The following is a 22,412-nucleotide window of genomic DNA, read 5'->3' as shown; positions in this document are numbered from 1 at the left end:
ATAACATCGTATGGGGATCATCTTCACAGAGAATGTAGTGGTGGAAGATTATGTCCTGGAAGGATTATCAAGAGATACGTGTGCCCTGAGGCCACTGCTAAGGACATACTTGTACTGTGCTGGAACAAATCAAGGGACGGCATGTCAGTTTATATGCACCCATGTTCACAACAGAGTTAAAACAATAAATGTACGTATGATATTACAACAATAAGAATAATAAGCTTTTTTTTTTTTTCAAAATAAATTTTGTCTTGTCGAATGGTCCCAACTCATTCTCCTCTTGTCTGACTACAACTTGCATTGACCATGGACAGAGATTACCACAATTCTAGCGGCTATGAAAATAGCGGCCATCGCTTCTCAGCAAACAATATCAGACAGAACTATGCCCATCATAATAGTCGCCAAGATCGCGATGACAATGCTTCACAAAGCAACAGGAGAAATGGTGGCCCAGGAGGCGGTGGAATGGATCGAGGAAGCTCATTCTCGCGTGGCTCCAACCAAAACTATTCTTCAAGCTCGCGGAGCGAATACCCCAATTCTCGTGATGGCTACCTCACTCATAGCTCTGGTGGTGGTGATAATCGCGGTCCTGGACGCTATTCGAGCGATACTAAACAATATCAGAGTAACAATAATAATTATGATAGTAAGGGAAGAGACTCTACAAATTATTCTTCTTCTGAACCCCGTCCTAAGAACCCCACCGATTCACTCAAAGCGTATCAGCAAGCCAAGAGTAGTGACCCCTTTGCAGTTGGGGTTGAGTCCTCGGCTACTTACTTCCATGAGACTTATGACAAGCTTGACCGCAAAACCGGCTTGGCAGACGTATGTGCCTACATTGACTGTATTTAGCCAACTCTTCGTCACGCGTCTCTTTTTTTTTGTCTCTGAGAGCAATGCATTTTTTTTTAACTTTCTTCTTAATGTGATTAGCACTACTCAGGTACTAAGCACTCTGTGACAATAATCAAAACATTCTGTGAGATGGCTACTCAAACGACGGAAGACGATGTCTTGCCCCATGAATCAACCTGGAACGGTATTCAGATTGTCCGTGTCACTAGAAAGCATCCTACAGACAAAGCTTCGCCGGGCTATACTCAGCCACCTACAGAGCATACATCGTCGTTATTGAAAGCTGTCTCAGGCACTGGTTCTTCTATTGCAAATGCCGGAGGATCTTCAAAACAGCATCAACACAGTCAAGACCACTATCCACCACAGCAGCGTATGACCCGTTCAGACGATCCCACTCGCGGGTCGAATGCTCCTGGCTATGGAACAGGAGCAAGATATTTAGACAAAACTTCTGCACCAAGCAGGTCCCAAAATATTCCACAGGAGGATGAGCAACCACAATGGTACGGCTCTACGTCAACCACTCGTGGCCTCTCGTCGCAACCGAATGATGGTTTCGGTACGGCGAATAATACGGGAACTGCATCTCAAAATCAATCTTCTGCGATGCCTGCGATCGATCAGTGGTCGATTACTCCAGGCGCCACGTCCCAAAAGCCGTCTGCTGCAGCCCCAGCCATTGATCAGTGGTCGATTACTCCAGGCGCCACGTCCCAAAAGCCGTCTGCTGCAGCGCCAGCTATCGACCAATGGTCGGTTGCTCCAGGTACTAAAGGGTGGGATGCTACGCCAGGGCAAAAGAGTGTGGGCTCCATGGTTGACTGGAGTAGCGGCAAAGTTGAGGGCTTCCCTGAAGAGGCTAAACCCAAGGCAATGCCTTTAATTGGAGCCCAAGGGATACAGCAGCAGCGGTCTTCACAGCATCAACATCAATTTTCGCAGAGAGACACATTCAAAACAGACAGACCCGTTCCCCGGGGCCAAGAGCTTCATCAGTCTTTGGCTGAATCTCAACAGCAAGGATTCAAATATGATGACGTTGATGAGAAAGATGGAGGAGGAAGGCGAGCCTTTACTGAAAATTCCTGGATGGGTGAAGGTGGCGGCAGCGGTAATGTAGCAGGGGAGTATCGGTCGGATGATGGGTATCCGCGTGCATCGGATACCCGTGGAAAAGCTCCTGCCAGGGATTCCCATCAACTAGACACACAGGCGCAGAGCGGATATGGCGGCATTAGTGACCAGCGGAGCTCGACATTTGCATCACCTCCAGCTCAGGAACGTAGAGCTATGACTTCAGAGGAACGGTTTAATAATAGTAATAGCCGCCGAGACAGTGTACAGAGCAACTTTAGTTCGGTAGGCAGTGGAGCAACAGCAGTCAGCGGAGGTATGTCATCTGCCAGTGGAGCAACAGCAGTCAGTGGTTCAGCTCCAAGTACTTCACGGGCGTATGGTGATCGAGCATTGCAGCCTCGCGGTGGTGGTCAATACGATAACGAACCTTATAGAAGCGGAGCTGATCGCGATGGAGCAATAGCTCAACGAAGACGCAATGAGGGTCGTGGGGATCAAGGCCAGCAATCGCATCAACATAATTTCCGAGCTGGACCTGATCCTAATAGTCCCGCGCAGCCTTCTGCGCGGCGCTTTGTTAGCACTAATCCTGGACATGAATCCGCTATTTCAGCATGGTCTGCAGCTTCAATGGGCGCAACCAAGCTAAGTAGTAACCCTACAGGCGCTAATGGCAATAGCTACCCTACAGGCACTATGTCTCCATCGATTACATCAGCCGCAGATGAGTCAGGTGGTTCATCATCTCAATCGCCAACTAACAGAGCATCCCATTCGAGCGGAAACTCGGCTACGCCAGGTATCCTAGCGACAGTGAATGATTTTCAGAGCTTCATGGAGAAAGCTAAAGCGTTTACTCCATCAGCTCCGACTAGACAGAAAGGAAACCAAAGAGGAAGGACGGACAGTGATTATGATGGTAGTCGTCATGAAGATGATAATAGTGAGGGTACAGGGGGGTATAGTCGAGGAAGTAGTGTTAACCGTGGTCCCGAATGGGAGCGAGGCGTGCAGTCCTCCACGAACACGCAGCAACAGGAAGGGTCCGGCTATCAAACGCCACAGTCACATGATCGCTCAATTCCAGAGGAAGAGGCGAGGATCGAGGACGATACTGGAGCAGATACAAATGTAGATACAAACGAAGTAGCGCAAGAGAGTAAAGTAAAGCCAAATTGGTCTTTGCAAGCGGATCAAAATGATGAGAGCGAGGCGGAATTTGAGCGTAGAAGAGAGATGGGATGGCAAAGCATTACTTCCAATGATGGTAATAATGGAGAGACACCACCTTTATCCGGAGAATTGGGGAGCCAACGCGACAACGAATCGTCGTCGCTTTCGCCCCTTGCGCCTGCCAGTCCTTCGACTACGATTGCAGATGATCAAAGCCGCGTTGCTATTGTGCGTACAAGCAGTATTAGCAGCAGAGGTAGTGATAGCAGTGAGGTGCTGAGTGCTATGGCCATGGAAGACAACCTACGTTCATTTCAAAACCAAGCTAGAAGTACAAGCCCTGTGGTAACGAGAGGCACTACCCCCACCCCTGCTGTGGATTTTGGTGTTACTGTATCCTCTAACGCAACCGAGGAGCATGGAGAAGAGGATTCTCGATCACAAGCGGTGGAGGATGAGGATTCTCAATCACAAATGACGGAGGATAGAGAGAAGAATCCTCAATCACAAATGATGAAGGATGGAGAGAAGGACGCTCAATCGCAAGTAGTGCAGGATGGAGAGGAGAATCCTCAATCACAAGTGGTGGAGCGGAAAGACGAACCCAAGAAGGAAAGTGCGGTTGAGAACGCAGATGTTTAAAAAAACAAAAATTCTTGCAACCTCCTTTTTTTATCATACGGTAGTTTTTTTTATTGGTTCTTTCTTGCAGGGACATTACTTTCACACACACAAAGTAATTGCTTACTCTTTGCATTTAATAAACGACGAAAATTTTGCATATTCATTATTTGTCACTTGTTTATAATCTTTTCTATTCTGAGGATTGCATATTCTGCAAAACAACTTTTTCGAGTTCATGATCCCCTGTTCGTCTCGCCAATTGAAGCATCAAGTTGTGAGTAGCCTTGTCAGGCCGAATTCCGGATTGGCGATGAATTTGATGTATCCAGTTCGATCGGCGCATAAAAGTCTGGTGATGTAGAGGAAGTGCTGGTCTGAAAAATGGGAGAGCTGATGCTGATGGGACTGACGATGGATTTTGTGTTGTATGGGTATATTTACCATTGTCATTGTTATCGGCGCCACTCTCATCGCTATAATTGTTGTCGGTAATGCTGACACGCTGTGCACTAGGGCTATGACTGCCGCTAGGGCTTAGCCTCATCTCTGCATAGATCTCCTTGGCAGCACTGGCTTCTCCATAGTCCACAAGGACTTTCAAGATCTGATTCAACAGTACGGTATTGGTATGACGGGCCAGGCCTTCTGCTGGCAACGTTTGTCTCGAAAGGTGATGTTGTTGACATTCATCATCCCTTTGGGCTGACAAAGGATCCTTTGAGGCTATGATTGCATCCATATCCGTGCTTGCTGTTGCAGCAGTCGATGATCGAATGATTTCCTTATAGATCTGTGCAACTCCTTCAGGATCACGCTTAAGGACATGGGCCTGCATCAGAACAGAGAGTGTCTGCGTATTGGGAGTGACAACATTAGGACACTTTTCTTGGTGATTTTGTTGCTGTCGTTGTGGGATGGGCTTAAGACGGTCTGCATTATAGTTAGGATGGTGTTCATGGTCTTGGTTTTTCTGATGAACTTGATGCATGTGATTCCATATTTGATCCGCGCGTTCAAAGTCCTTGGCATTGAGCAACGCATCCATCAAAGCAGTGTAAAGGACCACATCGGGCTTCATACCCGTGAGTAAGAAGTCTTGCCAAATCCCCCAGATCCTGTCCACCGCTGTCATTGCTATTGTGTCGGTGACTTTTGCTGCTGCAGGTATTGCCGCTGCTGTTGCTTGTTCTGAACTTGGAGGATTCGTTGAAGAAGCATCTAAAGAGCTGGCTGTAGACGACGCAAAGGAGGAAGGCTTATACAATATTTTCTTTTCTTGTGGGGATGGAGGGACAGATCCGATCCAATCCATCAGGATGGTATACTCAGAGACCCTTAATCCATGGTAGTCGCCACTCATCAGATGAGGGGCAAAACCTGGTTTGGCGTGATTGTTGTTATGACGGTAAGAAGAAAACAATACTCCATGCTTTTTGATCTTTTTTCGCTCCTTTTCATTCAACCAAACCAAATCCATGGCAATCCTGAGCAACTGTTTCAAATTAGCTCTTGTCTTGGGCTCCCGCCCCTGAAGCAGGAATAGAGCTCGAGTGTCTCTTCTAGGAATCAGGATTGTATCGAATGTGGATTGTAGACGACTCAGAAAATTGTAATGGACTAGTGCTGACCGAAGTATAAACCTTGTTGTCGCTCCTGTGGCTTTTTTGTTGTCATTATTCGCACTAAGACAGTTATTGTCTGCGCCTGATAAGGAACAAAGTTGATTTAGTGAAGCATAAAATCGAGATAGAGCATCAGAAGTAGAGGTCCAAGACATAACGTGCTCAGCAGGAATAAGGTGTCCATACTGGTCAACATTGCCTAACGCACTTGCACTTTGATCTAAAAAGCCGGTCGTAGTTGGGAAATGCCAAGGCCCGGATTTGTCAGAATGGAAAGTGGTAGATCGTGCTTTTGTTACTGTAGGTAGGGTCGCCGAAATGGAGGGAGAAGATTGTGACAGTGTGGACAATTGGGCGGGAGAGAGTGAGAGTGACGATGGGCTCGATGTGGGCTCTAGTGTCACTGTTAGACCCGATGGTTTCTTTAATGATGGCGGTAATGGTGACGGTGATGTAGGAGTGTGGTCGTGTTCAGAAGCCATGTCAGATTTTGAAGATAACATCGATGGGCCAGTAAAACGCGTGCATGTTGAATGGTCAGGTCCTTTGGAGATATCTGATCTTGTTGGCAGTGACAACGACGAACTGGATGAAGCCTCTGTCAGGACATTGCGCAGATTGCGATCATTAAAGTCATCGTCATAAATGTCTGATACCGGCTCTATTGAAGAGGTGTCTGTGATTTTAAGTCGACCCATCTCGTCCTTCACTATGATAGTCTTCCTGGAGTCCGAGATATTCACCGCGGTTGCTGCGAACGGTTTAGATATCGAGGTTGAAGATGATGATCCTGGAGTATGTGAGAGAGTGGATGGATCTAGTGTCGAGGATTGCTGATCTGTTTTGCTATGTTGGCGTCGAAGACGATGATGGCGTTGATGCTGTTGTGAATAATGTCCATCGTGTCTTGAGGGAGAGTAGTCCAATGAGGTTTTTGATATTGACGTTGGTGATGATTTTGAAGGAGGTGAGTCGGAACAGATTGCTTCTGCAGTCGACGAGAATCTTCGTGGGGTCAACAAGGTACTCGTTTTCGGAAGTGAGGATTGAAGCAAAATCCTGTCTTTGCGAGCTGCCTGAAAGAATGACGATCTATATCCCCGTGCTTGTCGTGTCGCTGATGCTGTTGCTGTTGCTTGTGTTGTGGCCGCGTGAGCGGAGCAGAAGAGATGCCGTGCTGAGAACTGAATGACGGCGCTCCAATGGCGATCGAAAAAGTCAACGACATGGTTTGAAGCTACCGCTAATCTATGTTCCCGAGTATGATTTGGCCATGACCATGACCATGAATGTCCTGCTATTGGCATTCCCCTTACTGCTGCACCCCTTCCAAGATGCGGCTTTGGCATCGTTCCTTTGTTTGAGTGTGTTGTGAGTGAATGAGATGCTAAAAAACCACCGAGAAATCAACTTTGATTGAATTAGCGAAGGAAATAACATATTTGAGGAATTAAAGGTAAATAACGTGACTGGAAGAGGAATAAGGCAGTCTGCAGGCCGTGGATCGTAAGAAACCCTCTCTTACAATCACAATGGTTAGTCGCTGGCTACTACCAAAAAATTAATAGGCTCTGAGACTGTGGCGGATGGGAAGTGGATATTGACTTCCATCCAATCCATTATATCGATCGATCCATCAATCCATCCAACTCTTTTTGTGTGCGGTTTTATTTGCGTCTTCAGGAATCATTATTATTCAGCTACTTTTTCGAATTGAAAAAAAGAAAAAAAAACAATCTCATCAGCGTTGAAAGAAATGGAACTGGATTAAGCGACTGCTTGGGTTTGACTTAATGTTTATAACGCAATTAATCTGGACCAGCTATCAATACTTCCTCCATCTATACGCCTCCAGTGTTATTGCTGCGATCAATGGTCTACAGATGGACTGTTTATGGCTGTCTTGAAGGAAAACTTATCCTTAGAATCCACAAGGCTCAGCTCATTTATTACTTACAACAGGGCTACACTTATCCCGAGCTTTATTCTTGGTGTTTGGACAGTGTTGAGATATAACAAAGACTATGAACTCATCTTTTTCAGATCAGGATCAGGATCAGGCTCGGGATCTAGATCTAAAGTTGAAGAGTGCAGTTTGGACTTCTGGACAGTTGTCAACAACTGAGTGTCTCCTTACACGGCTTGTCTGACACTGATTCTTTGTCCTGATTCTGGGGCTTCCGGCTTTTTTTTTTTTTTTTTTTTTTTTTCGTGATCTATACACTGACATCACTTTTTTATGCATTTTTTTTATTTACTCAAAATTTATAGGCCAAAAAGGACGTCGCTGCCAAGCCTTCGTCATCTTCGGGTGGCAAAGCCAAGAAAAAGGTAAAAGGAAAAACATGGCATGGACATTGGATAAAAACAGATCTGTAGTCGGGAGTATCAAAAAAGAAAGTTACAGCCATAGTCGTGGCAGGCGAGACTTTTACGATGAATGAGAGGTGTGAGTTCATCGGTGTTGTTTTCCATGATTCGTTTCCAAATTGGCACTCCCTTGTAATATTGCCTAACAGTTCACTATGATCAATAATATTCATGGACGCCAAAAAATCAAAGATACTACATGAATGGCTCAGCTTGTCGGTGCGCAACACGTAATACAAAAAGTGTGAAGATTCCCCAAACTAAATTAAGTTTCATTATCCTATATTTTGCATATAATGTGTATTATAGAAATGGTCCAAGGGAAAGGTCAAGGATAAGGCCAACAACGCTGTCATCCTTGACAAGGCTACCTACGACAAGCTCATGAAGGAGGTCCCTACTTACAAGTTGGTCTCGCCCTCCGTCTTGGTTGACCGTCTCCGCATTAACGGCTCTCTTGCCCGTAATGCTATCCGCGAGTTGGTCAAGTTGGGTCACATTGTCCCTGTCTCCACCCACGGCGCCCAGTGGATCTACACTCGTGCCACCGGTGTTGAGGAAGAGAAGAAGTCGGCTGCTAAGAAGACGGCTGATGATGAGGAATAAATAAAGCAAAACAAGCAATTTTTGTATAGATTTCATCATCTTCTTTTCATCCATAAAAAACAATCCAAAAAAAAAAAAAGGACGTTATCTTTGTTTCTGGATGGAGTTGTCACGTTGTTGATTCAATGATGGATAGAATATATGCTTCATTTATCAATCATCATTTTCAGGCACTAGGACACCACATTCAAAGCCATGTTGGTGTACGACTATACTTCATTTTACAGAGGTTCTACATGTGGGTTGGTAAATCGACGGGCCCAACTGTAATTCGTGGAATACAGATCTCCGATTTCTATCCGCCAAACCTTATTATTCACCCATAAAAGTTGCTTCTGTTCCTTTTTTCTTCTTTGTTTCACTTCTCTTTACCTCAGTCCACTCACTTTCCATAAAAAAAGACATGGTTCTTCAAACTAAACTTACCAAGCTGGTTGGCATCAAGCATCCCATCGTTCAAGGTGGCATGCAATGGGTAAATTTGGAAATGAATCTTTATTTTTTTTTTTATTTTTTCAATGTCATGGCAGCCAAATGCACACCTTTGCTTCTCATATTTTACATATTTCAAACACTATACACACACAAAGACAATGTTACTCTTCTTCCCTCTCGCTCTTGTTGGACGAGCAAAAGAAAAAAATCAGTTGGTGTAGCTTTTACATTAAAACGACACGATCAAGTACAAATATGCATTCCACAAATGATGAACCTGTGATGAATTTAGCCCTTCTCTCTTTACAAATGTTGTGTGTCTGTGAAGCGTTTCTGTTTCGCTTCGCCTCATCAATTGATCCGAAAAGAACAAGTTTTCTGTAGTGTCACTTATTAACTGTTTTCATTTGACTTGTCACTTATTTGTTTGCTGTCAAAAGGTGGGAACGGCCGAGCTCGCTTCAGCAGTGTCGAATGCTGGTGGTTTAGGTATTTTGACGGCATTGACTCAACCTACCCCTGAGCATCTTCGTCAAGAGATCCGTCGTTGCCGTACGATGACAAACAACCCTTTTGGTGTCAACTTGACGTTCCTCCCTGCTATGACTCCCCCTCCCTATGCTGAATATACCGACGTGATCATTCAGGAAGGCATTAAGGTTGTTGAGACTGCTGGTAACAATCGTACGTACCATACATTGTTGTTGTTTATCACATGTTATTTGCTCAAGTGTCAAAAAAACAAAATTCTCTCGATCTAACCGGAATCAATTTGATCCCTTTCGGCTTATTTTATCCTCTTTCCTGCGTCAAATGGCTCATCTTTCACCATACAACGCATCCTATATATAATATAGCTGGTGAGCACATCAAGAAGCTCAAGAAAGCTGGTGTCGCTGTCATTCACAAGTGCACTTCGATTCGTCATGCCTTGAGCGCCCAGCGTCTCGGTGTAGACATGCTCAGTATTGATGGCTTTGAGGTATTTATTTGCCTTTTTTTTTCTTTACTCCAAGTTAAGCATCTTCTAACCTCTTTTTTTTTTTTTTTTTTTTTTTTTTTCCTTTGATGATGGGTAGTGCGCTGGACACCCTGGTGAGGACGATGTGACGGGATTGATTTTGTTACCCCTTGCTGCTAAGGCACTCAAGATTCCCTTCATTGCTTCAGGTGGATTCGGTGATGGTGCTGGTCTTGCTGCTGCCCTTGCTCTTGGCGCTGAGGTTAGAATCCACTAAAAATCGTATCAATGGTCTTTAAAGAAACAAACGAAACTCGAGTTCTTAACATTTACTCTTTTTATCTTCATGTGAATGTGCATTTGTTTCTAGGGTATCAACATGGGTACACGTTTCATGTGCACACAGGAAGCCCCCATCCACAACAACATCAAGGAACAAATCGTCCAAGCTGGTGAGCGTGACACATCCTTGATTTTCCGTACACTCCACAACACAGCTCGTGTTTTCAGAAACAAGGTTGCAAAGGAGGTGATTGAGATTGAACGTAAGCCAGGTGGAGCCGAGTTCTCGGAAGTAGCTCCCTTGGTCTCGGGTCAACGAGGCAAGCTCGTCTATGAGATCGGTGACCCTGACCATGGTATCTGGACTGCCGGCCAGATCGTCGGTCTGATCAACGATATCCCTACCTGCGATGTCCTTGTCAAGAGGATAGTTCAACAAGCCGAAGAAATCATCAAGGACCGTCTGGAAAGCATGATCATCCCAGAATCCAAGCTCTAAAAGAAATAGCAATAATAATTAGACATGTACATTTATAAAATACAAATATACAAATGTATCAATTCGCAAGAATTCATTGATGCCTATTTAGAAGGAAGCATCAGATATTGGTCATAAGGAGTGTTATTTTTTACTTTTTATTTTTATTTTTTTTTTATCGTGTACGAGTATATGAGTTGTAGATTATGCCAAGGAGTGTTTTTTGTATGCAACAAGTTAAAAAAAAAAGAAAAAGAAAAAAAGCAAAGACTGAAAGAAAGGTGGATGCAAAAAAAAAAAAAAATACAAGCTCGAAAATAATAAAAAAATAAAATAAAACTAGAAAGACAGAAATGAATCATCTTTCTTTTCCTTTGGACTTAGATTCGCTCATCGCCCGGTTTGAGGCCATAGCGTGTGCCATTGGGCGAGATATAGCGACTGTTGAAGATCCGCTCCAACATCTTCTCTCGGGTATAATAACGCGCTAATGTTTTCCTATCGCCGGCAGCTTGAACAGTTGCACGCACTTGGGCAATGCTCATGGTACGGCCTGGATCCATAAACGCACAAATGTTCTCAAAGATCTCGTGAGGCATGTTTACTAGGTTGGCCAAAATCCTATGCGGATTGTACTCGATTGCTGTTGGCTCCACTGGTGTGGTCACGGTCGAGTTTGAAAGTATGTGACTTTGCTTGTTCTGTTGGTGATGGTGAGGGTGATGATGATGATCAGCAATGGTCGAAAAGCTCGATATTGATCCTCTATGTAAGTGACGCGAACTTGAAGATTGTCGTGATGTTGAGTTATCGTGACTCATATTAGACCCAACTTCTCCTTCAGCACCATCGCCATCTGCACCGTTAGACTGTGGAGCAACATGATTTCCATTTCCCAGATGGCTAGCACCGCTTTTCCCAATTGACAACAATGAGGCCAATGAGTTAGATGAGTTACTTCTGCCCAATTTAACACGTCGAAAGATGTTCCATCCATGATAGTGCTGATTGTTGTGTTGTTGGATATGATGCTGCTGTTGAAGATGAAGTTGTTTCTGGTTTGCAGGACGGCCCAAAAGAACAATTCTGGAAAGGACCAGGATACGACAGGCGGCTGCGTAAATGGCCTGTTGCCAGATATGGTTCCTGGTCAATGAGTTCTGGAAGGTTTCGTAAAGTGCCTGACGATCCTCAGAGTTGTAGTCCAATTGAATTCCTTTAAGGGACCGGTTTTTAATAAGATGCGAAGCCAGAGCCCAGTAACCGTCCACTCCAATATCTGGATTATTGATCAAACCCAGGTTTTGAAGCCCTGTTGGGGTAGACAAGACCTTGGAGAGATAAATCGCTGCATCAGTCGATAGACAACAGTTGGTAAAAACGACACTCTCCAATGTTGAGTTCATTGCCATTCCAGCGGTCAGCTCCTTAACTGCGTCCGAAGAGAACAAGTTATACGACAAGTTGAGTTCACGGAGGGTCGTATTGATTTTAAGAACGTCTGCTAGTGCTTTCAGTCCCACAGCCGATTGTCCCTGGCCTATGTTATTGAGTTCTAAGTCAAGACTGATAAGATATTGGTTCTTCTTGAGACTCTCACAAATGTCTGCCAGGCCCTTGTCACCAATATTATTGTGTGGTATGTACAAATGAGTCAGGTGTCGATTAGAGATCAAAGCTGTAGCAATGGCTGAGGCGCCCTTGGGTCCCATCTCGTTCATATCCAAGCTCAAGGAGTATAATGTCCGATTAAACCTGACCGCCTCTGCAATGTGTATGATACCCTCAACTCCCAGTCCATTGGATCCAATGTTCATGTGCCGAATGACCCTGTTTTTGGATAGAATTTTGGCAATGAACGGAGCTCCAGCTTTTTTGATTTTGTTGGATTGTAAACATAATCGTGTTACACCACGATTATGAATCATGGCTTCAGCCAAAATCTCAGCTCCCTCTGAGGTGATTAGGTTACCAGATAGGTCCAATGTTTTTAGAGACTCATTCTTTACTATGACGCGTGCCAGGTACTTGATCGTCTTGTCATTCACACCTGATCGTGCCAAACTCAGTGTTGAAATGGTCTTGTTAAATTTCCATGCTTCAAACATCAACTTGCTGGCCTGCTGACTGATCATATTACCCTCCATTTTGAGTGACTTAATGTTGAGAGCATCTGAAGACTTTATCAATTTAGCCAAGATCTTTGCATCAGATATCGAGACCGACGAGGATGTGATGTTGAGCGCCTCGAGAACCTTGGAATCTTTGCCAGTCATATCTTTGACGAGAACATCCAGGTCCATCTCAGACAACATCACAAAGTTACCCTTTTGAATTGCAGTGATGATGGGCGCCAGAGGGACTTGAGCATGTGATCCAGAATAGCGGGATTTTGAGGAGGATCGTGAGGTGGAGCCTTTCTCATTGATGGTCGCAAAGCTCCTCTCACTAGAAGTTCTGGTCAAATTGAGAGTCGGAAATGAGAAGACATTTGTTTTGACCTTCCGAAGTGGTGCTCCATAACTTGTTGGTGCGGGCAAGGACCTGTTCCTGCCGAGTTGAACCATTCCCTGGTAATAAAAAGTGTAGTTGTTTGTTTCTGTTTAATTAAAAAGTTGATGGAAAATCTGTGAGGATGAGAATAGAAAAAAAAAAGGAGAGGGTTGGTTGTAAGTTGATGAAAAGGATGCTCACTCTATTATCTTTGTAACCCCCTCTATTTCTCAGCAAGGAGGTGGCGTATAAGTTTCACATGCACATGGGAGAAAACGAGGAGTCTTTACCTTTTTGGTGGCGGCAGCAAAAAGAAATGGGCTTTGTTGGTATCGCGGTAGGTGTAGTTAGGTGAACTAAATAAAAACCGATCGCGGGAAGAATGAAAATGAGCGATAAGGACAAGACTAGAATGTCAAGAAAAAGGAAAAATAATAATAATAATAATTGGTAAGTTATTATTTTTATCTCTTGTACATTAAATATAAACGTGACACTGTGGACAGGGGTTTAAAAAAAAAAAAAATAGCCAACGATTGTAATGGAAGCAATGGAAGAGTCGATGGTGAATGGTGCAGATGTACTGAAGGAATGAAGGAAAAAGGAGGTTGCAAATTAGGGGTAGAGTCTTTAGGCTTCTCTTTGCCTTGACTTTGAGGGGCAAGAGAAGAAACCTTATTGCCTTTTCCTTTTGAATTCCACAACGCACGTTAAAGCAAGGATGCACAACGATGTACAACGACGTGCATAACATGGCATGGAGAAAGAGAATAAGAGTTAAATAAATTACCAGTTTTCAAGTGGAAAAATGCAACAAAAGGAGACCAAAGACGAAACAATGGAATGGAGGGATATGGATGGCTTTTATCATTCTCAGTAGTTCATAGAGCGATAATGATGCTGATTGATGCCTCCAGTGAAGTGATAAAGCGCCCCTTCTTCTCATTATGCCATCACCCACACATTTGTTGTTTCCATAGAAATATCTATTAAAGGTCATTTGAAATTAGCGAAGCGCCAAAGGCTGAAGGGTTATTGCATCGGGCATACTTACATAGGGTGTAAGCTAGGTGCTGTGGTGCTGCGGGGGATATTTTGCCATGCCTTGGCAGGCTGTTGTGCAAAGTATAGATGAAAGGCGAAGGAATGAAAATGTCAGAGATTGGGAAGCACAAAACGAGGAGGGTGACCTCTGTTTATGGGCGAAGTTATTAGGAGCACGTCCAAAACAGCATGCAGAGGATTCAGCAGAGGAATCAAAATACAAAATGGTGTCAAGATATGCAATAAAATGAAAGTATAAGAAAACACGGAAGACGCCAATGGTGTGAGCGCTCCGCCCACTTTTTATAATTAAGAATCCATTCCCAAAGTTGGGGCCATTGAAAAGCAGTCAGCTTCAGGAGAAGAGGAAGGAAAAAAACTCTTTCTTGCCTTTCACCTGTGAGCCATATTTAAAGAGAGAAGACGAATATGGCAAACATGTATAGCCAGTTGCACATGTTTGCCCAGATGTCTGCGAGTGTTTTCACGATAAGCGCGTATATTGCAACAGCAAAGCCACATCACATCGGTTTGCAAGCTGGTTTTTGCAAAGATTATCTATGGTAACCAACCACAAAGAATAGTATAGAAACAAATATCATGTTGAAAGAAAGTTATTTCATTTACCTTGGTATAACTTAATCGAACGTTGGATTAATAAAAGAGGGGGAGGATAGCTTTGATTGATGAGTGGCGTAAGTGTCTGTAATTGGGAAAGAGAAAAGCGTCCGTCAGTTACTATATTTTCAGAAGTGAAGTGTTTGTGCCTGTTTGTTTACAAGATGCTGTGAGAAGACTAAAATGAGAAGCAAATGCATCTTTTTATCCAAAAATCCAAATAAAAATAATTCAGGACCGAGTGCATATTGACGTATATAAAAAGGACTGCAATTGATTATTAAATTACATGAAGATGTTTGCTTCCAATAGCATGTTTAAGGGATTTAAGTGTAATCGATTGTCATGGAGATGACAATGATGGTTTGTACGTCCATGATGTTAATCCCAAGGGAGGTCGTGCATGCGCATGCACAGGTATTGACATTGGTTGTGAAAATGCATGCATGCCAAGTCTGGTTTGGTTTGGTTGAACCAAACAGACCCAAATCCATCAACACATGGTCGTGCGACAAACCATTGGAATGAAAAACGTGAAGACCATGACTCTTTTTCATTTTGTGTTTTTGTGCTTTTGGTTGAGTAGGATGATATGGCGCACTAAAAGGGCTCCTCCCTCCTCTTGCTCCATCCTTGGATCATTTCTTTCTTTTGTTGGACAGACACATTGTTTTGAACAATGAAAACTGAAATCGTTCAGACAGCAAACCCATGTGATGAAAACAAGTATCCAAAAGAGTGACAAACACCCGATAGCAGACGTCTCACTGCCATCCTCCCTTCTCGTAGCTTTTTTATATAAAACGCACAAGCACAGTACAAAGATTCTCGGTAAGAGCGGAGGGTATTTTGAAACAGAAGCTAAAAAAAAATAAACATTGATTGTTTTTGTAATGTTACTTTTAGGATGGAGTGTGTTTATAGATGGAACGTTGATAAACTTCGATGTCCATGGATGTTGTGAGGGAATTTTTTCAATAAGCGACAGGGGTATGATGGGGCATGGGCCAAACCCACACCAGGATATTTCTTATTCCTTTGGAGAGCATCGCATTTTTTATATGCACCCACACACGTTGTGGGTTAAAGAAAGGATGAATATTGAGAGAGATCTGCGTTACATAGATTTTTCTTTTATCAAACGCATCATATAAAAAAAAAATTCCATATTGAGATGGCGAGATTCTAAAATTCTGCACATTCTCCAATCACAATGCCGTTACTTACACCTTGGATGGTTAGAGATATAATACTTGAATGAGGCAAAACACGGTAAATGTATATGTGCTAATTGCGAACGCTAATGATGTGTCAGCAACCAAGGTGAGGAGCAGGAAGAGAAGAGGGAGAAAGAAAAGAGAGAAAAAAAGACCAAGGTTGTGGTTTTTATATCGCCAATTTTATTTGGTCACGATACCTTATATTTTTAATCTAAAAACGATGATTGAATTGTTCTGGTGGCATCTCACTACGTGACGGACTTGCAACAATACTCGTAACAAGCGAGCTAATTGGCTGCCAATACACTCGAAAGTATTCAAAAAATATAAGGTATCGCGACCAAATGAAACGGGCTATACTTTCCATGAGGAAAGGTAAGAAAAGTGAAAAATAAAATCAGAGCGGCATCAATGCAAACAAACAAAACAAAACAAAACAAACAAAGCGCACATTGCTTTGGGCAGAAGAAGGGCGTGCATGGTCCGAAAAAAAAATAAAAAAATAAAAAAAAAATAGATCACTTAGTCAATCATACTACATATACTACATCGGCTATTGGCCTTTTATCGTTTATTATCATTAAATCAATCCTGCACCCTCCCATAGCAACCATGTTGAAAACAGTCTAAACCCAGCCAGGCAACATCGTGTTGCATTTTTTCCATGATTTTCTATAACGATCGAAAATTGCCACTATGGTAGACTTTTTCCTCACTTTCAATCTCGTTTTCATTTCGTCCGCTACTGTTTTTTTTACTTTGATCCACTGATGCAAATGCAGTAAGCAATGCCAGCACTGATAATTTGAGCATTCTGACACGTCATGCCAGTAATACCCTTCTTCAATTTGCATGTACGCGTCCTTCATCTTGATTAATCTTTTAAAAAAGGGATACAGTCGTAACTAATTTGGCCTTGCCCTTTTAAACATAGCAATCAGTAATCAAGCAGTGGATTGTATTACAGAGAACTGAATGTTGGAATGACAAGATGCGCGAAGCAGAGCCATTTTTCAAGGACCCCGGGCTAGAAATATATACAATCCCAGAACTTGGATCGAGTTAGCGGTGATAAGTATTCGTCCCCAATATGTAGGGCTTCTACCTTGATTCTCTCGTTTTCATATACTATCTCAATTGTTTATATATTTCTGTATGATCGTCAATCTATTTTTCGTTTCTTTCTTTCTTTTTTTCTTTCTTTTTTGTTAGGAATATACATAGAATACGCAAACGGGAAAAGGGATCATCAAAATAAGGAAGGAGGTGGTTAAGGACGGACTGCATTTTTTCTTCCTCGGAGAAAAAGAAAAATAGGTCATTGATCTGGCATCGGCATGGGAGCATCTAAATTGGGCATGCTCCTTTGTCGATATTGACCTTCATGTTTTTATTATAACCATAGCAGGTATTTTTCTAACGTATTAATTATAATTAGGGTTGGCGTAACATCATTTGGAAAAATCAAGACTTTACTATGAGCTTCCATGCGCTCAAGGAACAAAGTTAGTTGCTGGGTTGGGAGTGGTGATGGAAGACCGAGTAGAGGCCAACAACAAAACCATGGAGGAAGGATAGACCGAAGGGCCATTTTTATGTAACACAAATGAGGATGATCGTTGTGAGTGAGGTTTTTTTTTTTTTTTTATTGACCTTTTGGATAAAGATATGACCATCACAAGGTGGAGTGCATATATACACGCAGGGATAAAGAACGAACAAAACAAAATCAAGCAAACTATAGACCATTGGACATCACAAATCAAAAAAAAAAAAAAAAAAATCATTTGAATGCTCCAAAAGCAAAAAAATTAATCCATTTGCGACTATGAAATCTGCAACATTGTAATTCCTGTTCCCCTGTTCTATGAATTTCTTCCTTTTTTGTGGCAGTTTATTACTTTATTGCCAAATAACGAGAACCAATCCATAAAAGAACGGAAACTCTCTTCTCTCTTTGGCATTGGACTAAAAAAAAAAAACAAATAGACAAAGGTAAGTTATGGTAATGTTCATGGTCACATCCAGTTCCTAAAACTTCCTTTTGACTATCTATTTCTGAGTATATTCCCTCTAAATTATAACTTCAAAAAAAGAAAAAAGATAAAAAACGTGCCGAACAACCTGCATATCAACCAAGTACTCTTTTTTATCCTTCTTAGATCGAAAATCAAGAAAGCCTTTAATATATACAACCAAGGCAAGCTCATTTGGACCAGCTATGAATGAGCTCTTTGTTATATGTTGTTACTGTTGTAATGTTGTCAACATTAAACGCGCCGATCAGCATGTTTCTTCAGTCCATACGATACTCATGTACGCCTTGTAATTGCTACTTTCTTTTCTATTCCGCTCAATCATATCCACAAAAAAGAGCAGGAGACATGTGCAATGACTACATACAAGTTTATTGAAGTACCTTTTTTTTTTCTGTATCTGTTTTGGTAAACAATGTATTTTTATAAAATAAAGATTGGTGTCCATTCATGGTTGACAAAGACCCCTGTCTATTTTGTCGCCATGTATACTTTACTGCTATCGTTAAAATATATCCTTCTCCACAATGTTTATATATTTTTCGAACAACAACTGAAACATTTACAAATGACAACATGGAAAGGAAAAAAACTAAATACTTTAAATGACAAAGAGTGACACGCGTGAGGCGAAGTACGCCAATTTGTTCTATTAGCATGTGTTAGAGCAGAATAGAAAAAGGCCTACTTAAATTTATTTTCAAGTCGGAAAGATGCGAACATGCCATGTGGGCAAAAAAAGAAAAAGAAAAAGTTTTTCAAGGAACCCGCTTGCATGTATTACTTTATTAAATATTATTATTATATTTGTTGTTATTAATTCGTTACTTCCATCCATTAGACAGTTGTTTCTTCTTGAAACGTCCTAAACACCATCGCCATACTAAACACACAAGCCGAACAAAGCCATTAGAAAAAAGTGATTCGGACACAGAGGGTCCAATAAAATTTCAGGGGCAAAAATGCGTTTGTGGTCTAGTGGTCAAGTGGAATATTGGGCGTGAGTTAATCAGAATACAGTCACTATGTGAACAGATGCCTGTCCATGCACATGAACAGTGCATGAAAGGAAAGCTCAGAATATTCTTTATCTCAAAAAAGAGGATTGTGGAAACAAAGAGATACTAATCTTTGTGGTGCAGCATCCCCTGATGGCGCAAAAAAGGAAGTAGGCATGTCACGTCAATAGCACAGCCATCATTGTCTGGAAGAAAACAGCCAAACGGGCTTTAAGGCTCCTTAAAGCACAAAGAGAAAGAAAGAGTATGGCTCTACAGCCCAAACGAATGAGACAAAACACAGAGACGCGAGGTATTGATTGTGCTCTGTCTACGCCAATGCCTGATCAAGTCATACCAGTAATCATCGACGTACAATGATGCTTCCCAATTCGATAAATGCTTTTTTTTTTTTTTTTTTTTTTTTTTTTTTGAAGTGATAGATATAACGCGCACGTTTTTATCTACATCAGAACATCAGAAGCAACAACCGAAATTAATAGTTGATAAAAGCGATCCCAATTATACAAGAATGGAGTTGGTATTTTGGGAGGGGGTGGGGATCGCTTAATATTTATTACAGCTCGATTGATGGCCCTCCCCATTATACCAATTAAGCGTTCGTAAAAATAGTAAAAGGAGAATATGTGCATAGTAAATAAAAGGTGTTGATGCAAGGAAAATAAAAAAAAAAAAAAAGCTTTACAGAACAACGCCTGCAATGCAAGCGGACATGATGGTGCTCAGAGCACCAGCAAGAATAGCTGAAACAGAAACACGAGCAATGTCTCCAGCGCGCGAAGGAGCCATCTTGCCCAATAGTGAGATTTGAGATCCCAAAGAGGAGGGGTTTGCGAAGGAGCAGCAGGCAAACGTAGCTAAGAGTTGGGCACGGAGCGAAGCAGTCTTGAAGAAGCCGCTTTCCATGGCAGCTGCAAAGCCTACAAACTCATTCAATGCAAACTTGACGCCCATCATTTTAGAAGATGCGTACACATCTGCAGCTGGGATACCCAGGATCCAAGCAATAGGGTAAAAGAAGTATCCTAACAGACGCTCAATTGTGATGTCGGTCACACCCAAGAAGAGGAAGATCCAGTTTAAGACATAGTTGGCACAGCCCAAAAGCGAGAGGAAACCAATCAAGACGGCGGCAATGACAATGCAGAGCTGCATTCCCAAGATGGAACCGTTGGCTAGAGCATGGACAAATGAATCTTCAGCATCAGGACGCTCCAATTCAATGGATTTGCCACGGGTTAATGGTACCTCCTCCTCGGGATAGCGCATCTTGGAGGTGACAAAAGCACAAGGAACGGACATGATACAGCACGTGATCAAGTGGGTGGGCGAAGCACCAAAGCCAATGAGACCCAAGTAGACAGATCCAGAAATGGTAGCGAACCCAGAAGCCATGACTTGATGGATCTCAGCATTGGTCGCATTCTCGAGATAGGGTCCAACCAACATGGCGGACTCGGACATTCCGACAAATGGAGCAGCACAGGCAGCAACGACCTCTACTCCGGAGACCTGGAAGAGGTAGACAATGATTCGGCCCATGGCGCCAATAGCGGTTTGAATAACATTATAATAGTAGAGGACCTGGATGACAGCGCCGAAGAAGATAATGGCAGGCAAGACTCCGATCAAGAAAGTTGATCCATAAGCCTTCATGAAGTCCGCACCCACAATGAAGCTGATACCGTGGGAAGAGAAACCCAAGAAACTGGCCATAAAACCTCCAATATACGAGAAGATGGTCTGTCCAATAGAGGTACGGATGACAAAGAGGCCCAGTATGAACTGAGCACCAATGCCGGTGCAGATTGTGGGCCAGTGGATAAGCTTACGGTTGCGTGATGTGGCCCAGAGAGTGAGCATAAAGAAGAGCAAGCCGCAGAGTGAGATGATGCGCTGAACACGAGTACCGTTCTCGTTATCCTCTGGGATGACAGCAGTCAAAATAAGCGCAATAGGGATAATGCCGTAGCCAACAATCTGACGAATTTTGAGGGGCATATGGCCCAGAGCGTCGGCTCCAGCATTCCAGAGTTTGTGAGTGGGACTAGCAAAGAAACGGTCAGGGGAATGGGCCGAGATCAAGTACAAGGTGACAAAGGCATAGGCGACAGCCAAGACCGAGATAGGGCTTCCCTTGTTCAAGACAATGGCGACAATGAGGAAGGCTAAGAAATGCGACATCAAAGAAAGGAATAAATGGGGTATGTAAGTCTTACTGTCTTATATGGCTCTGTGAGAAAACAATATTTCCCAGGATCAGACAGTTTATGCAGCAATGTTTCATTTTCAGGCCATACACAGCCTTTATGGATGTGTGGATGAGAACAAAGCATGAAGAGAAAAGCATTAGAAAATGGTCATTAACACTGACATGTTGTGCAAGACAAAAAAAAAAAATGCTTATTCCAAGTATATCTTAAAAGAAAAAGACCGCTTGGATTAGAACTGCTCTGCTCTGTTTTCAGTCACACGGCATAGATGTCCTGACTAGTTCATAATTCTTTGCCTTTTTTTTTTTTTTTTTTTTTTTTGTTGTTGCTGCTGTCCACTCATCAGAAATTGATGAACTCATAGGCAAAAATAAAAAAAAAAGGTATTCTCTTCCAACCATGGCCTTCACATCAAGGGATGAGGTAAAGGTAAGGAAACAAATAAAAAATATGAAAGAGCACTGTACCTGTGAAGCACAGCCAAGCAACGATATGCCAGATCAGTCTAAACCGCTTCTGCTGAAGCCCAAAGACCTTCTTGTTATCTTCCTGGTCAACAAGAGCATTTTTCTTGGGACCACCTAGCTCCTCATCGATCATCTCCTCGTTGGTCCGACGACGCTGGAAGAAGCCGTCGCCCTTCTCATTAATACTCTCTTGAGAGGGGGTCTCAACAGAGGTGTTATATGAGACACCATGCTCTAAAGGCACAGGAGCATCTTTTTTATGCTCAATGTGATCGGATGACATTTCCTTTATAATTTGGTCTATGTTTTGTTCCTCTAGATCCTTCGGTTTGACGCCTGTTGAAGGGGTATGAGCCGTGTGGTATAAGGAAAACGAAGTGAGGAAAGGGTGTTAAGGATGAAAAGGATAGGAAAGCAAGGATTCGGATAGAGGAATCAAATCAAGGAGGGAAAAAAAAAGAAAAGAGAATCTCTCTGTTGCTTGAGGTTTATATAAACAAGCGAAGGATGGTCGCTCACGCTTTTTTATTTGTTTATCCGATGAAGAAGTGGGGCGAACGCTAAAACGATCGAGATGATGTCCAAGGGTGCCTAAAAGGGATTTTTTTTCACTATGGTACAAAAACGGTGAACTGTCTCGATTGTGTGCATGAGAAGCATAAAACATCATTATACTTTTGCTCAACATAAACAACGTTCTTTCATTCACTTCTTTAAATCTTTTGCTTATTTCATTCAATTTCCTAAACTCTCTGAGCTGATCGTCTGGGATAAATATTGTTATTTTATTTGCTACTTGCATGC

At 42.6% G+C, this 22,412-nt stretch overlaps 6 protein-coding genes across 6 annotated transcripts; 3 read left to right on the top strand and 3 right to left on the bottom strand.

The window, feature by feature from the left end:
* Positions 1-264: 264 nt before the first annotated feature.
* Positions 265-3,899, top strand: BCR41DRAFT_383475 (hypothetical protein). Its single transcript, XM_022027470.1, has 2 exons — positions 265-837; positions 946-3,899. The coding sequence occupies exons 1-2, from the start codon at positions 310-312 to the stop codon at positions 3,760-3,762; spliced, it is 3,345 nt and encodes a 1,114-aa protein (XP_021885451.1). The 5' UTR covers positions 265-309; the 3' UTR covers positions 3,763-3,899.
* A 35-nt stretch (positions 3,900-3,934) lies between these two features.
* On the bottom strand, positions 3,935-4,876 carry BCR41DRAFT_367329 (hypothetical protein; the record flags this gene model as incomplete). The annotated part of the gene is made up of 1 exon (XM_022026293.1): positions 3,935-4,876. The coding sequence occupies one exon, from the start codon at positions 4,874-4,876 to the stop codon at positions 3,935-3,937; it is 942 nt and encodes a 313-aa protein (XP_021885450.1).
* A 2,023-nt stretch (positions 4,877-6,899) lies between these two features.
* BCR41DRAFT_418756 (S25 ribosomal protein-domain-containing protein) lies at positions 6,900-8,413 on the top strand. The gene is made up of 3 exons (XM_022029666.1): positions 6,900-7,510; positions 7,638-7,697; positions 8,046-8,413. Exons 1-3 carry the CDS (start codon positions 7,391-7,393, stop codon positions 8,340-8,342), a joined length of 477 nt encoding a protein of 158 aa, XP_021885449.1. The 5' UTR covers positions 6,900-7,390; the 3' UTR covers positions 8,343-8,413.
* Positions 8,414-8,708: 295 nt separating this feature from the next.
* On the top strand, positions 8,709-10,549 carry BCR41DRAFT_345819 (hypothetical protein). The gene is made up of 5 exons (XM_022022791.1): positions 8,709-8,817; positions 9,218-9,461; positions 9,635-9,759; positions 9,857-10,000; positions 10,109-10,549. Exons 1-5 carry the CDS (start codon positions 8,746-8,748, stop codon positions 10,517-10,519), a joined length of 996 nt encoding a protein of 331 aa, XP_021885448.1. The 5' UTR covers positions 8,709-8,745; the 3' UTR covers positions 10,520-10,549.
* Positions 10,550-10,663: 114 nt separating this feature from the next.
* On the bottom strand, positions 10,664-13,329 carry BCR41DRAFT_119824 (hypothetical protein). The gene is made up of 2 exons (XM_022019448.1): positions 13,282-13,329; positions 10,664-13,097 (listed from the first exon to the last, which is right to left on the bottom strand). Exon 2 carries the CDS (start codon positions 13,063-13,065, stop codon positions 10,879-10,881), a length of 2,187 nt encoding a protein of 728 aa, XP_021885447.1. The 5' UTR covers positions 13,066-13,097; positions 13,282-13,329; the 3' UTR covers positions 10,664-10,878.
* A 6,262-nt stretch (positions 13,330-19,591) lies between these two features.
* On the bottom strand, positions 19,592-22,047 carry BCR41DRAFT_331423 (Na+ dependent nucleoside transporter C-terminus-domain-containing protein). The gene is made up of 2 exons (XM_022021798.1): positions 21,609-22,047; positions 19,592-21,096 (listed from the first exon to the last, which is right to left on the bottom strand). Exons 1-2 carry the CDS (start codon positions 21,889-21,891, stop codon positions 19,610-19,612), a joined length of 1,770 nt encoding a protein of 589 aa, XP_021885446.1. The 5' UTR covers positions 21,892-22,047; the 3' UTR covers positions 19,592-19,609.
* Between the last annotated feature and the right edge of the window lie 365 nt (positions 22,048-22,412).

The sequence above is a fragment of the Lobosporangium transversale genome, assembly GCF_002105155.1.
Source record: "Lobosporangium transversale strain NRRL 3116 chromosome Unknown BCR41scaffold_3, whole genome shotgun sequence".
NCBI classification, from domain to species: Eukaryota; Fungi; Mortierellomycota; class Mortierellomycetes; order Mortierellales; family Mortierellaceae; genus Lobosporangium; species Lobosporangium transversale.
The sequence above is the reverse complement of the archived record's forward strand: the minus strand, read 5'-3'. Positions and strand labels throughout refer to the sequence as shown.

Bases quoted from the DNA above. Each gene is read 5' to 3' on its own strand.
- BCR41DRAFT_383475 (XM_022027470.1), top strand. From the start codon at position 310: ATGGACAGAGATTACCACAATTCTAGCGGCTATGAAAATAGCGGCCAT. The intron at 838-945 runs GTATGTGCCTAC...TAATGTGATTAG, and splicing joins GCAAAACCGGCTTGGCAGAC to CACTACTCAGGTACTAAGCA.
- BCR41DRAFT_418756 (XM_022029666.1), top strand. From the start codon at position 7,391: ATGAACTCATCTTTTTCAGATCAGGATCAGGATCAGGCTCGGGATCTA. The intron at 7,511-7,637 runs GTCTGACACTGA...CAAAATTTATAG, and splicing joins AGTGTCTCCTTACACGGCTT to GCCAAAAAGGACGTCGCTGC. The intron at 7,698-8,045 runs GTAAAAGGAAAA...TGTGTATTATAG, and splicing joins GTGGCAAAGCCAAGAAAAAG to AAATGGTCCAAGGGAAAGGT.
- BCR41DRAFT_345819 (XM_022022791.1), top strand. From the start codon at position 8,746: ATGGTTCTTCAAACTAAACTTACCAAGCTGGTTGGCATCAAGCATCCC. The intron at 9,760-9,856 runs GTATTTATTTGC...GATGATGGGTAG, and splicing joins TCAGTATTGATGGCTTTGAG to TGCGCTGGACACCCTGGTGA. The intron at 10,001-10,108 runs GTTAGAATCCAC...ATTTGTTTCTAG, and splicing joins CCCTTGCTCTTGGCGCTGAG to GGTATCAACATGGGTACACG.
- BCR41DRAFT_119824 (XM_022019448.1), bottom strand. From the start codon at position 13,065: ATGGTTCAACTCGGCAGGAACAGGTCCTTGCCCGCACCAACAAGTTAT.
- BCR41DRAFT_331423 (XM_022021798.1), bottom strand. From the start codon at position 21,891: ATGTCATCCGATCACATTGAGCATAAAAAAGATGCTCCTGTGCCTTTA. The intron at 21,097-21,608 runs GTACAGTGCTCT...CGCATTTCTTAG, and splicing joins TGCTTGGCTGTGCTTCACAG to CCTTCCTCATTGTCGCCATT.